Source organism: Melospiza melodia, chromosome 12 (assembly GCF_035770615.1).
Source record: "Melospiza melodia melodia isolate bMelMel2 chromosome 12, bMelMel2.pri, whole genome shotgun sequence".
Taxonomy (NCBI): domain Eukaryota; kingdom Metazoa; phylum Chordata; class Aves; order Passeriformes; family Passerellidae; genus Melospiza; species Melospiza melodia.
Window position 1 is genome coordinate 730,450 of NC_086205.1, and position 14,285 is coordinate 744,734.

Sequence of the window (14,285 nt, forward strand, 5' to 3'; positions counted from 1 at the left end):
ACAACTATCTCTAAAATCCAATTAACAAATCACTTTCAGTAAACAATCACTATAACACATTCTTCATGTACTAAAAAACAAGAACAGCAAGTAGAGATAATAATTGTTTTCTCTCCTTCTATGAGTTTCTCACTACCTTCCCTTAAAAAAAAACCTAGGAGAGAGAATTATATCTCTCTCCATTCAAAGAATGTAAATACTACAGCACAGTAAAGAGAGATGATAAAAGTGAGATCTGTCTATCTATCCATTTTAATCTTCCTGGCTCTGCTCCAAAGCAGTGGAAGATGGAAAGCTCACCTAAATGCATCCCTTCAGGAGAGAATTAGAGACAAGTTCCATTGACTGATCCTGAGCAGGCAGAGATGTTTCCCCCTCCAGAGATGGTTGTTTTTTCCCCTCATGTTTTCCTACTCCAGCCTTTTCTGACCTGAAGCCTTCATTTGTCCTTTAAATTTTTGCATGTCTTAAGGGAATGGAACTATCCCATGCTGTAGCTGGGGTCTGGTGACTCTGGTCATACATGCCATGCCATACATGACACATGGTTTCCTTCACTGGCATCCCCAGGGCTGTGTAAGTGCATTCGTTAATGGGGCCTTATGAGAAACTCTGTTACTGCTGGTCAGAATTCTCCGTTGACAAAAGAGAGAGAAGAAACACCTTGGTCCTCCTCCATATACTGAGGTGGCCATAGAGGTTCTCTGACTTCCATCAGAGATCTTTGCATGCATCCTTATCTCCTGAATGACCCGGTTTTCTAACAAGAGTGTGGATGTCAGGAAGGAGGAATGCTGGTGCAGGCCTGAAGAGAAGGTGAACTCCAGAAGTGTCTCTCGCAAGGAGTGAGCTCACCCAGGAAGCCCCTGCAGAGCCAGGATGGAGCTGTGGGACAGGGCGGGGAGTCAGTCACTACTGAAAGACAAACAGGACGCGGCGGAAGCAGAGGGAGGCCCTCACCAGACCCTTGAGAAATGCCACCCCTTCCCTGTCAGCTGCCTGAGAGGCTGCTGGAGCTTCAGTCCCAGATGGCCCCTGATTGTAGGGCCAGGGTCACTTTGGAATCTGTGCCTCCCCTCGGGCAGAGAACGACCCAGGAGAGCAGCAGCACAGTGCTTTGGGAACGTGTGAGCCCAGCAGCCTGTGAGTCTTGGCCCACAAAGGACGTATGGGAAGTTGAAACCCATCTTCTCTTGCTTTCTGTGCAGGTGCTTCTAGAGAAAGAGCAGGAGCACACTGCCTCATCTGAGCTGCCATGCCAGACTCAGGGAGAGCTGTTCCCAGCCCGAGAGCAGGAAGAGCAGCTCAGGCAGCAGGTGGAAGAGCCACAGGAGAATGGCCAGGTAAGCCTGACTGGCCAGGGCACTGAGGGAAGGGCAGGGAGAGGGGCATAAACCAGAGCTCTTGGGACTGGGGAGGCCAGGAGCCCCACAGGCAATGGAAGCACAGAGCCTTGCAATCTGTAGAGATCAGCCCTGGGACAGGAGGTTTGCAATGGAGGCAGATGTGGGGAGGGAAGCAGAAAGAAGGGGCTGAATAAATGTGATTTTGAGGCTGCAAGAGGAAAAAAGCTGAGCCTGATGGCAGCTCTCAGTCCCTTGCTCTGCTTTTGTGTGTACAGAACATCAAGGCAGAGCCACAAGCAGAGCTGCCCGAAGCTCAGAGTGACATCATGGCAGTGAAGAGAAAGAACAAGGAAGACATGGGAAGAATTCAAGAGGAGAATCTCCATCAGCAGAGGGGCGATCATCAAAACCAGGTGAATGAAAGAGTGGCAGCCACTCCACTCATGAAATGTCCTCTCTTTTGTTTATTAGAGAACATGAAGGAACAGCTGGATGCAGAGCTTCAGACAGCTCACAGTATGATCAAGGCAAGGCATAAGCAGCTGGAGGAAGAAATGAAAATCATCAGAGAGAAACTTAATCGCTTCCGTCAGTCTCTGCAAAACCAAGTGAGTGAAAGAGGGATGCAGCCACTGCAGTCACCAATCTGGTGGTTTCTGCCCTTCTTGCCTTTCCAGTGCAGAGCAGCAGGGAGTGGGGCCATGCCTCTGAGTGCCATGCTGCTGTAGTGTGTGTATCACAGTCACTCTGAAGGACATTTCCCGGTGTGCTGAATCTCAGCGTCTGCCCTCGACAGTGAAACTTGTCCTTTGGCCTTTTGGCCAGCAGTCATCCAAATTGATTCCTGCTGGCCTGTTCCTGCTCTCCTTTTTTCTTGAGGTGTTTTTACAGTGGAACTTGGTGACCCAGATGGAGGATTGAAACAAGCTGTTGTATCCCCTGTCAATCTGTTCTTTGCCTTTCCTCACAGTCGATGACTCCTGGCTGACAGGGACAAGCTGTAGTGTCTGACTGCTTTGTTCTGTTTGACTTGAGGTGCAAGTGTTGACATCTCACCGGGCAGCCTGCGAAGACTTGCAGAGAATGTGTGGCAATGAAGAACCCCAAGTTAGGAGTGAGGCACAGGAACAGTGCCCACCAGAAATTCTCCAGGTCCAGCACATCATGGGCTCTGAACCTGCTGCTGCAGCAGCATCACCTCGAGGAAGCCCTTCTGTGAAACCTGGGAACTCAGGCTCGGGCACATCCCGGGAACAGGAGATTGAGGAGGAGTACCTGGAGCTGCTGGGTACGTCTGGGGTGTTTCTTATCTGAGGGACAGTGTGTTGTGTGCAGGTGTCAGCAGAGCTGTACCAAATGCTCCTCCTGAGCTCGGTGTCACAGGGCCATTTAGGACTCCCCAGAGGCAGTGCTGTGCTCCGAGGCAGCGAGAGAGCTCTGGGTGTTCCTGCTGCCTCTGAGGGCACCTGGCACTGGCTTGGGTTTGCCTGAGCTTCCCTCTCTGCTAAAGGCTGAAGCAGGGATTGTTCTTGGATCAGCAGAAGGCTGTGACCTAGCAAATGATCTAGGCAAGTCCTGTCTGCTAGTGGCCAAACTGAACAGAATTTTTAGCTTCCTAAATTCTCCTTAGACTCCTGACTTGCAACCAGTCATCACAGCAAAAAAACTTCACAGAAATAGACTGACTTTGGAGTTTTGTCTTTTGGGTTGGGGATTTTTTTTTGTGGGGAGTGGGGTGGGATTGCTTTTCTGTTGTTCATTTTTGGTGGGGGTTTTTTGTTGTGTTTTTCTCCATCCTGAAGGAGCCCTTCTACCCCACGTTTTACTGATGTCATTTTTATGACTGTTACTGTTACCACTACTACATCTGCAGTTTATTTTCATGAGAATGCTATATTTTTGTCAATAAGAGAATGCTATCTTTTTGTCAATAAGAACTACTTTGAAAGAACATCAGGTTACAGGACAAATAGAGAGCACAAGGTATTTTCCATGTGCCGCCAAAGGAAAAACAGAGACTTTGATAACAAATTTTATTTAATCTTCTAGTTTTATGCTTATCAAGATGTGTCCAGGAGACACATCCAAGTGGCGTGATCAGATAAAACTGTACTGCAGGCATTTCTCAGGAGAGAGCCTCCAGCCCAGCCATGGTATATCCCTCAGATCCATGGCACTTTTCCACACCTGATTCCCACTCTTTCCCATGACTGTTAGAATCCTACCCATTGGCCCAGGCCCTGCTCAGATCAGTCTCTAGGAAAACACATCAAGCCCTTTGTGATTCTGCAGCACAACCCAATGAATCTGCTTCTTGCCCGTAACAGCTGCCAGTGCTGTGCTCTCAGATAAGAGACCTGGTGGGGCTGAGACCAGAGCCCAGTGGATTCTGTGTCTGCCATCACCTGTTGGGACAAAAAGGGCACTGATCTGTGCCTCGGATCTCAAAGCCCATCCTGTTGTGTCCTGAATGGGGGCAACAGCTTGTCTGGGGCTCAGGCTCACTCTGGCTTCTTCCCATCAGTGCCTGTCAGTGCTCATGCTGGGGCTTTGCCAGCCTTGTTGTGGTTGCTGCCCTGTCCCTGAGGGCTGGAGGGACTGCAGAGGCTGGAGCCTTCCTTAGCTGGGAGAGGGGCATCTTTGAGCTCAGCCTGCTCACAAACAGGTCAGGGTCCTGATGCTGCAAGCCCCGTCAGGATCGGTTACAGCTGGAGCTGCTCTGGTTTACAAATGGGAAGGCATTCCTTTGGCAAACTGCTGAAAGGTGGGGAAGATGTCCTCCTCTCCTGGGATTGTATGTCTCTGTGCTTTGTTTCCTGTCAAGAGAACTCTTCAAAAGACTGTACAAATCAGTCTCTGTGCTGGCCACCTGTGCTGCAGGGCTGTCTGCCTGGTTGTGGTTGTTGTTACTCAGCCGACCACAAAGGGCTCAGAGCTCCAGGCGCTGGGGCTGCCTTTTGTATCTCCTGGAAGCTGGGATCTCTGCTTTAAAGTCAGCATCTTGCATTTTGTTTCCCTCAGGGAGAACGGTGAACACCACTGAAAATCCCCTGATGAAATACACGCATCTGAATTATATTGGCAGCGGGTGAGTCCAACAGCAGTTACTCCTGCACAACCGTGGGCCAGGTGTTTTTGGGGTGGAATGTCTATCCAGCGTGAAGTCAGGACAGCTGCAAAGATGATCACACACTGGGGATAGGTCGTCCCATCTCTCAATGCTGCTCAGAATTTGTGAGTGGGCTCAGAAGGCATTGTCAGAGATGCCTTGCTACCGAGGTCTTGCCTGCATCAAGGAACAGGACCTGGAAGGTCTCCTTGTCTCTCAAGTGTGGGACAGCTCTGTGTTAATTTCTTTAGCATTTTTTGTGTGTCTCAAAATCGTACTGGCACACTAATGAAAAGAGAAGAAACTTGTTTGCCTGAAAGAGCAACCTATGCCCTATCAAAGCCGTGAGATAACAGTTCCCAGGAACAATTCTTTCCCCTGCTTTGAAGAGGGAAACACTCTGTGGTCAGGATAGGAACCACACTGTTTAGACAGTGAAACCCAAGAGGAAAGACTAAACTCCCTTTAGAAATTGGAGCCCAGTGCTTCAGGAACAGGCCCAGTGCCCATGCACTTGAGAGGGAAATGCATCATCTCCCTTCTGGCAGAGCCCGCCTGCATCCTGCAGGTTTTGACACTTCCAGCAGAGATCTCCTGTGTGGGCTGCCTTTCACTGCAAGATCTAAACAGCTTCTCCTTTCTCTGCTTCTGTTTTTTTTCTAGGACTTTTGGAGATGTTTACCGAGCACTCGACAGTGCCACAGGAGGAGAGGTAAATGTCAACAGCCCCTGCAGGCTCTGCTGCACTCGAGGGCTTTCCCCTCTGGCGTGAGCTGTGGCTGGAGCTTTGGGCAGAGCTGTGCTGAAAAGGCACAAGAAGCACAGACCGGTGCCAGCCCACAGAACACATTTGGGACTTTGTCCTCCTCAGCTGCCGGAAGGAAGGCACGGAGGGCAGCGGTTCCTTTCAGAGAAGGATGCGCTCACTCGCTCTCCATTGCTAAAACAAAGGTGGTGCCTGCGAGCACCTCACTGCTCTTTGGGGCTACAGCTTCAGAGTCCTGAATTCTCATTTCTGGCTGCCAGCAAATCCATCTGAAAGTTACTGGTAGTTCCTTAGCCACCTGCAGGGCTGCACTTGGGAACTGCACGTAGGGAGAGATCTGCAAGGCGTCCTTGAAAGCCCTAAGCCCTGCCCATATCACAAGATGTATCCACAGAGTATTAAGGCATGGATTCCTTCTTCTGAGTCCCAAACAAAGCGGCAGAGAGTGCGGTCAGAGGTTTGTGGGTGATAACTGAGACACCGTTGTTACCAAGTGGTCAAGGCAAAATGTCAGTGGCCCCACGTGTCCTATAACTGGCTCCCAAGGGAGCAGAGTAATGGGCTGTTGGAATGTCAGTTCCTGATTACTGCAGTGCCTAATCACAAGGCAGTTTGGCACGGCTCAGCTGTGTCATTGCAAAACCACTCGCTCCACATGCCTTGTGGTCTCGTGCCACCAACCCCTCAAGTTACTGATTTTCAATGTCATTTTAGGTGGCAATAAAAAAAATAAATCTTCAAGGAGTGAGGAGGAAGGAGCTAACCTTTAATGAAATAATGATTATGAAGACGTATAGGAGTCCCAATATTGTGGATTATTTAGACAGGTGAGAGGTCATGGTCTTATCCCATGGATGTGTGTTTACATAAAGCAAACATGAGAGGTTAAAAACCCACTTTGGTCAGTGGCAGCAAGTAAAGCTGGTAATTTTTATTTATTCATATTTCTCTACTCATCTCCAATGGATGAGAAGAGAGTGCATCTTGTCTGCATGAGTCTTCCCTGGCACACCTAGTTTGATAATTACTCCAAAATTATTCAAAACCTGGATCAGCTGTATCTTCCTAACTCAATAGCCTCAAGGTTCACTGCCTCCACATTTATTTGGGATTGATTTTTTAAAGTTTCTTAAGTGCAGATGAACCATCCTAAAGTGGATTTCCCTTGGATTGTTGCCTCTCTTTGCCATTGCTATGCATGCCAGGAAGACTAGGTGCTTATTTCCAGAAACACCATGCCTGTCATGTTTTATGTCTGGGCTGTTTCTAAACTGCACTTTTCATTTGCTGCCCATCTAAGACATCTCCTTTTTCACAGATGTGTCTTTCTCTATGAGACTGCACAGATTGCAAACAATGCACAGCCAAGAGGGAATGTCTATTCCTTTGATTCTGTCCTTGTCACAAAGGCATCTGGAAATAAGAAACCTGGAAGCAAAAAATCAACGTAGCCATGCATGTTCATCTCTACCCCCTTGTTTCCTTCTTTCAGCTACCTTCTGGGCGAGGAACTCTTGCTGGTTATAGAGTACATGGATGGAGGTGTCCTGAGCGACATCGTCAGCCAGACCTGCCTGTCTGAAGATGAGATGGCAGCCATCAGTCGGGAGGTCAGCAATCCCATCTGTGTTTCCAAGGGCTTGGGCAGGATTGTCTGGGAAAGAGGGGCTCAGAACAGGAGAGGTGTCCTGTGCCGAGCTTTGTTTCTGTGTTGCTGGTATGCTATGGGCAAGTAAAAGCATCTCAAGGGAAAGGCCTGCCAGTGCCCCTGCACTCCCTGTACTCAGTGCCAGTACTCTTATCTCCTGCTGTTGTATTCTCGCTCTGTCTCTTGTATTTGTAGTTGCTGTTCTCCACCTTGCCTCTCTAAATGTTTGCCTGGAGTCTGTCTTCACTGCATTCCTTGCCTGTAAAAGCAAAGGTGCTGGTGGCAGGATTTGAAACAAACAGCAAAGAAAGAAGAGAGAGACTCCTTTCTCTCAGTGCTCAGCTAAAAAGGATAGGAGTGCAGCCAGAATGTTCTTTGCTTCTGAGCACATGCGCTGCAGCAGGAGTCATCCTGGCTGGTTGGCAGGGGACAGCCTACAACAGCAGGTGCTGTTGCTCTTTCAAAATCTGACGTGCCTTTCCTCAGAAAGGTCCTGCTCTGCAAGTGTTGGAGCAGCAAGCTCTTCCTCTCAGTGGCCATGACTGTTCTGCCATTACTCCCCATTCCCCTGGAGAGGGAATCTTTTAGATTCTTTGTTTCCTTTCTTGCGTGATGAAATCACACCACTCATTTTTGCCCTTCTGTTTCTGTTTTCTCGCTCAGTGCCTGCAAGGACTGGATTTTCTTCATGCAAACGATGTGATCCATCGAGACGTGAAGAGTGACAACATCCTTCTCAGAACGGACGGTTCTGTCAAACTGGGTCAGTATATTCTCGGTCAGGTGCAGCGTTCCAGGGATGTGGGTGTGGGGCTGCTTTGCGTGACTGCCAGCTCCCCAAAAATGGTGCTGGTGGCAGTGCAGGGACCCCTGCTGCGAGCTGAGGGCACAGTTGCAACGTGCACAGAGGTAGAAGGAGCCACAAGCAGTCAAGAGTGGCCTTGCTCTGTATGGGTCCCTTCCAGAGGGAGGGAGTTACAAGTCTAAAGTTTCCAAAGAACAAAAGCCACTGCTAGAGGCAGTGTAAAACATGGGGGGATTTTTAAAGTCGCCAATGCCAGGAGATTCAACAGAGCAATTTCAAACTTCTACCGGGGAATTCTTTTGCTTGCTTTCCTAATTGCACAGAATTCAGATAAAACCAGTATTTTGTTTTCTCCTCAGCTGATTTTGGCCTCGCTACTCAGCTCACCCCTGAGCAGAGCAGACGGTGCTCGGTAACCGGGACTCCTTGGTGGATGGCGCCTGAAGTGGTGACAGGTCAACCATATGGCCCCAAAGTGGACATATGGTCTTTTGGAATTGTGGGAATTGAAATGATAGAACAAGAACCTCCTTACTTGGGCGAAAGTTCTGGCACGGTAAGGAGCAAATACTCACTGATCCCACTGTCTTTCTCACCTGTCCCATGTCCTGTGTGCCACTGGACAAAATCCCATTGCCATCTGCTGGAACTACTTCCACCAAGGTCCCCTCCTACAAATGTCCCTGCAACACATCAGCATCTGCTGTACTTTTGCTTGCATCAGTGGGGGAACTCAAGCCTTACCACATGCAAACAAACTCCAAACAAACTCCATTTTCACTCAACGCTTTCCTTTGGGTTAGTGGTTCCAGTTCTTTTGTCTGTGTAGATGGCCTTAATAACAGGGAAAAAGCATCTTACAAGTGTTGTTATCTTTCCAGAAATGAAGGAAGGAAACCCAAACCCAACAAAGTTTCTAAAACCGTGGTCTTTAGAGAGGAACCTAACCCTGTGTGCAGTTTCTTCTCACTGGAAAACATGGGCATGAGGGTGTAATGCACAGAGTCTCTTCTGCTTCTTGTGCAGTGCTGCTGAAACACTCAGTGACCGTGTTTCTCTCCCAGCCCAAGCAACATTCTGCACGCCACCAAGCCAGAGCCTGGTGATGTGGAGAGCCTGCCAAAACCTCCTGTTTGTTTCCTGGCACTTTCTGGCATGGGCCTACCATTAATGCATTGACTTGAGCAGCCAAATGACTAGAGGGTGTCCATAGGGATGGAACCTCTCCTTCTTCTGACCTAGACAATTTTTCTTTGGCTGCAAAAATGGGAAGCTGAAATTTTTAGACTGCTGAGAGACAGAGCTGCAAGTGGCTCCTGTGTGCCCAAGCAGGCATTTTCATCCCAATACATTTGTGCAGGCATCTTAATGTGTCTGTGTTGAAGAGGAGATTGTAAATGTTTGTTTCCCTACCTGGGTATTAACTGATGGATTTCCTTTCTTTTCTTCCAATTCCCATTGTTTTCAAGAACAGCACAAAAAGCTTGATGAGTTTTGTTCTAGGGCACATGCACTTAAAGGACCAACAAGCACCGCAGAGATGCCTTTCATGTACTAACCCTTGAAATTAGTTAGTATAGCAAAGTCCCTCTTCCAAAACCCATCTCAAGCTGGCATGAATCCTCAGAGAAGCAAATGTCCTTTTGCTGATGTAGTTCCCACTAACTAGGTCAGGCAATGAAATCAGCTGCCAAGGCAAGATCTGCAGGATGGTGGAAAAGCTGTGGCTGCATCGGCGTTTGGGTTTTTGGTTGGTAAAGGAAAGTCATCTCTGGGTCTGTGCCAGGGCAGAAACTGCCACTGAAGAACAGAGGTTAAACAAAGGGATCTGGGAGAGCCTTAGAGATGTGAAAGGAGGAGGTGGAGCCTGGTGTCTCCTTTCTCTCCAGGCTACATACCTGATAGCCACAGTAGGGACTCCACAGCTGCGGCAGCCCAAGCTCCTCTCGGCTTTGCTGCGTGACTTCCTGAGCTGCTGCCTGCAGACAGACGAGGAGCAGCGTTGGTCTGCCAAGGAGCTCCTGCAGGTAAAATGTGAAGGGGCTGCAGGTGAAACAGGCTCTGAGGGATGGGCTCCTCCTCCACTCAAGCCCAAGGCAGCAGATGAGCCCCCTTCCTCCTCACCTCCACTCTTGCTGCTCTTCAAATGAAAATGGTGAGGAATCCTAGACTGGGCTGGGCTGGCAGGGCCCTGTAAATGTCCTCTGGTGCAAGTGTCCTGCAATGAGCAGGGACATCTTTAAAGAGATCAGGTTGCTCAGAGCCCGTTGCCACCGGAGCCGGAATGGTTGCAGGGATGGGGCACCTACAAGCTCTTGGGGCAAGCTGTGCCAGTGTGGCACCATGCTCTGAGTACACAAGTTCTTCCTTAGACCTACTCTCATTAGATGCCCTTAGTGTTTAAAAATATTTGTCCATATCCTATTGTAACTGGCCCTGTTAAAAAAGATGTGCCGCACTTTCTTCAAAGCCACTGTGAAGTCTTGGAAAGTGGCAATAAAGTCTCCCTGGGGCCTGTCCTTCACAAAACTGAATAACTCCAGCTCCCTCTGCATTTCCTGTGAGGAGAGGTGCTCTGTCCTCTGAGTGTTTCTGTTGCCCTCTTTTGTGATTTTGTGGAGTGTTCAGCTTTATCTAATGGCAAAAGAATTGAAGTAGAGCAATGCAGGGTACAGAGACATGAAATGGTGGTGGAGGAACCCAAGGAAGCCAGTCCCAGCCTAGGGGTCAGAGATTTGGCTGTGGGCAGGAGGGGCTGTGGGGGGCTCACTGTGAGCCTCTGAGGGGCCCTGGTTGGTGCCCCCCAGCCCACCCTCAGAGGTTTCTGCCATGCAAACAGGGACAGCTGGGAGGGACTTGTCCCAGCCCCATCTGCTGCCTGGCACGCTCAAGCAGACGGGAACTGTGCCAGGGTTACTGGCAGGTTGTGTGGCAGAGAGGGAACTGCAGGGCCCAGTGCCACTGGGCTGGCCCTGCTGGGAAGGAAGGTGCCATCCAGCACACGAGGGGCAGGGCATGGAAAGGCAGGCACTGCTTTCTGTCCCTGTGGGAATCAGCACAGTGCCTGTCTTTCAAAGGCAGGGACCTATGTGAGTCATTGGAGTTTCCTGAAAGGAAGAAAACCCCGGGACAGAAAGCGCCATTTCTAGAGCGCTGGCAGGGCAAAAATCCCAGCATGATGAAGACATCGCAATAAACAGATGAGTGGGATTCTGGGCCAGGTTTGCCTGTGATGGCAAGGTCTTGCACATTGGGGATGACTGGGGAGCAGATGGTCCCATTGCTCCTCTTTCTGGGTCTTTCCAGGAACTTGATGTATCCTGATTGAGTCCCTGAAGCAATGAGCTTGGAAAGTAATGGTTCACTGTTCTTTGGTTTTTTTGTTTGTTTTTTTTTCCGGTGGACAGCATCCATTTGTAACTTCAGCCAAGCCACCATTCATCCTGGCACAAGTCATCAACTCAGTGAAGAAGACGAATAACCCTAAACTCTAAACCTAAAACCTAACCCTAACCTTAAATGCTAACCCAAACCCTAACCCTATCCCTATCTCTATCCCTTACCCTTTCCCTTACCCTTTCCCTAACCCCAACCCTAAGCCTAAGCCAAAGCCTAAGCCTAAGCCTAAGCCTAAACCTAAGTCTAAGCCTAAGCCTAAGCCTAAGCCTAAACCTAAGCCTAAGCCTAAGCCTAACCCTAACCCTAGGAGACGAGAACATAGCAATCATGTCAAGATGTTATCTCTGTTACCAATTTAGAGTAGGATTGTAGAGTAGGGTTGCTTAAGAGATTTGTAGCATAGAATTATAGATTAGAGTTGTAATTAATAAAGTTTCTGAAACATCAACTCACTTGGAAGATCCTCCTCCTTCTGACCCCTTCAGAAAATTCAACATTTTTTTCTGAATTACCAATTGTTTTTTTTTATTGGCACTAAGTCACACATATGGCTTTTTTTGTATGGTTTCATAAGTGAGGAGGGCTCTTCTTCATTCATCCTCTCCAGACCGCACTGCCTTTGGAATATGACCCACTGGCTGGTTTTGGCGCAGCTGTGGTATTTCTAGTTGAGGCAGAAAGGGCAATGGCATTTGAAGGCAAAACCAAAGGAAGAATGAGGCAGCCCAAACACCCTGTGCCGATGCAGGCCTTCAGCTGTGACTGGAGAGCAATGGGGTTCCTGCCACTTGCATTTGTATCCCTAAATGCAATAATCTCTTCGGCTGGAGGAGAGCCTTGCTCAAGTGAGAAAGCAGAAAGATCAGAGAGGGTGCTCGGGAAGGTCTCCTGTGGCGCAGAGCTGTCAGCGCCTGTGAGGTGAGAGCGGGCCCGGCCTTGCCCGGGCTGGAGCCCCAGCAGAGCCGCGGCAGAGGCCGGAGCAGCCTGAGCCCCGGCAGAGGCAGGCTGGAAGGAGGCCCTTGGAGCTGCAAGAGGCAGCAGCCGGGCCCTGGGTGTCTCTTGCTGGGAGCGGGCGAATCCTCCGCTCTCAGAGCCCAGGTGGCAGCTGGCTGCTGCCGAGGGGAAGCGCAGCCGTGCTGGGCACAGCTCGGCCTGGGGGCCATGGCCGTCTGGAGTGTGCCCAGGAGCAGAGAAAGGCCAAGGGCAGCCGCGGGCCGCTGAGCTGCCTGAGGATTCCTCCTCTTCTGCCGGCTGCCCTGCAACTCCTGGCAAAGGCCAGCAGTGTGTGCAGCACTCTGGGCACCGGGCCAGGGAGCCGGGCTGCTCGGCAGGCTGGAGCACAGGGCAGCTCCTTCAGGCCCGGCACTTGTGCCAGGGAAGCGAGGCCAGCGTGAGGCAGGGACAGCTTGGCAGGGCCCATCTGCAGGAGCCAGCGCCTCACGCAGTTCTGGGAGGAAGCGCCTGCAACCCTGCAGTTCTGCACTGAGCCAGAGCAAAGGTGTGAGATGCAGAGTGTTTGGCAGAAATATTCCGGCCCAGCAGGCCAGCCTGCTTTGTGCTCTGTGGCGCACAGCAAGCGCTGTGCAATGCAGCTCTGAGCTGCTGGGAGAGAGGCAGTCGGGGATGTGCCTGAGGTGAGTCAAGGGGTTAGCTGAAAATGTAATGAGGAAAATTGAAAAGTGCAGATGGGTCGAGGGCCCAGCTGGGAATAGAATTGGGATAGTAGAAGATTGCATATTTTAGTTAAGATTTTAAAATGAGGTAAGAAGCTAAGTTAGTAATACAGGTAGCAGAAATCATGTGCCTTAGTTAAAGAGTACCAAATATATTAGGAACATAAAGCTAGGAGTGACAGGGATAGAGGAAGCAATTGTGAAGAAGCTGAGACCATAGAAAGACCTTGCCTTAAGAATAATTGAACAGTTAGGAGAGGCTTGGACCATGAGCAGCAGGTCAAAAGGTCTTGCCAACTGGCCATGGGAGGAGAGTTCACCATGAGGAAGACTGCTTTCTTCCTCCCATACAACCACTGCCTCATTTCAAAATCCCACCAATCCAGTTAAGGGAATACAATTGCGCAGCTGTAATAGATATTCAGCTGATAAAAATGCGAAGCAGGCAGGTAATAATTATGTATTATGGGTGTTTAGAAACCTAATGTAAATCCTTTTCTGTAGAAATAGAGAGCAGGAGTCTGCAACTCCTTGCACGTGTCTTTGGAAACTAGTTCACATGTGACCACGGCTGCAATAAATACCCTTCTTTTCTACTATCATTAGTTGAAGAGTCATCTGTCCGGGCTTCAAGGGTTATGCTGGAGTAGTGAACTGATTAGGATGGGAGCAGAAGAGTTTCAGCAGGCAATTTTTGGAAGAGATGGAAGGCTCTTGTGACTGAAGGGAAAGCCATTTGGAATGGAGAAATGATCCCAAAGTCCATCCAATTGTATCTTTGTGTCTGAATTGAAATCAGAATGATTATAGATAGCTTCATGCAATTTGTCTACAAATTTATCAAAGTCTTCATTCTTTCTTTGACAAATCTGTGTAAAAGACATAGTGTGTATCTTATCTGGAAGTGCAAGAAATGCATTACATGCTAGTTGTTGGCTCATCTGTAAGACTTGCTCAATGCTCCTAGCCTGGGCAGTGGCAGTAGCCCCGGGCCCTTTGCCAAGTAACTGTTGTGCTGTTAAACCATAAAGAGGATCACCCTGCACTCTAGCTCTTGCAGCTTCTTGAGCACACTTTTCCTCCCAGCTTTTATGAAACATCACTTGCTGATAGGGTGGCATTCTAAGTCTTATTAGGGTATGCACATCAGCTGGAATTATTGCGTTAGATGGAAAAATATACTGCAGAAGTGACTGTGCAAGTTGGCATTTTCAACCAAATTCTGAAAATGCAGCTCTCATCTTTTCTAAAATCTTCCAATCAAAAGGTTCTCAAACTCTACTTGCAGCATTAGTTACTACAAGAAAAGCTTCTACATCATTGGAGAGAAAAGTCCCTTCTACAATAGCTTCTGCAATAACTTTTTTCTACTTTTGTTTCTCTTTGGTGGAGATAAAGCTTGGCCTGCAATTCCTCAGAAAGGATTAGGAGGACCATGCTAATTTGGGAAATTGACACTGTTTGCCCCTAGTATTCAACAGATGCTTGACATCAGGCACAAATTCCAACATCCAAAATGTAGTGAGCATCTATTAGGCT

The 14,285-nt window shown here is 49.0% G+C and overlaps 1 protein-coding gene across 1 annotated transcript; it reads left to right on the top strand.

The window, feature by feature from the left end:
- Positions 1-7,492: 7,492 nt before the first annotated feature.
- LOC134423411 (serine/threonine-protein kinase PAK 1-like) lies at positions 7,493-12,025 on the top strand. Its single transcript, XM_063166385.1, has 4 exons — positions 7,493-7,632; positions 8,034-8,230; positions 9,564-9,701; positions 11,082-12,025. Exons 2-4 carry the CDS (start codon positions 8,108-8,110, stop codon positions 11,166-11,168), a joined length of 348 nt encoding a protein of 115 aa, XP_063022455.1. The 5' UTR covers positions 7,493-7,632; positions 8,034-8,107; the 3' UTR covers positions 11,169-12,025.
- Positions 12,026-14,285: the final 2,260 nt, after the last annotated feature.

Excerpts from the sequence above, each read along its gene's own strand:
- LOC134423411 (XM_063166385.1), top strand. The coding sequence starts at position 8,108 with ATGGCGCCTGAAGTGGTGACAGGTCAACCATATGGCCCCAAAGTGGAC. Across the intron at positions 8,231-9,563 it reads TGGGCGAAAGTTCTGGCACG|GCTACATACCTGATAGCCAC; the intron begins GTAAGGAGCAAA and ends CTTTCTCTCCAG. Across the intron at positions 9,702-11,081 it reads CTGCCAAGGAGCTCCTGCAG|CATCCATTTGTAACTTCAGC; the intron begins GTAAAATGTGAA and ends TCCGGTGGACAG.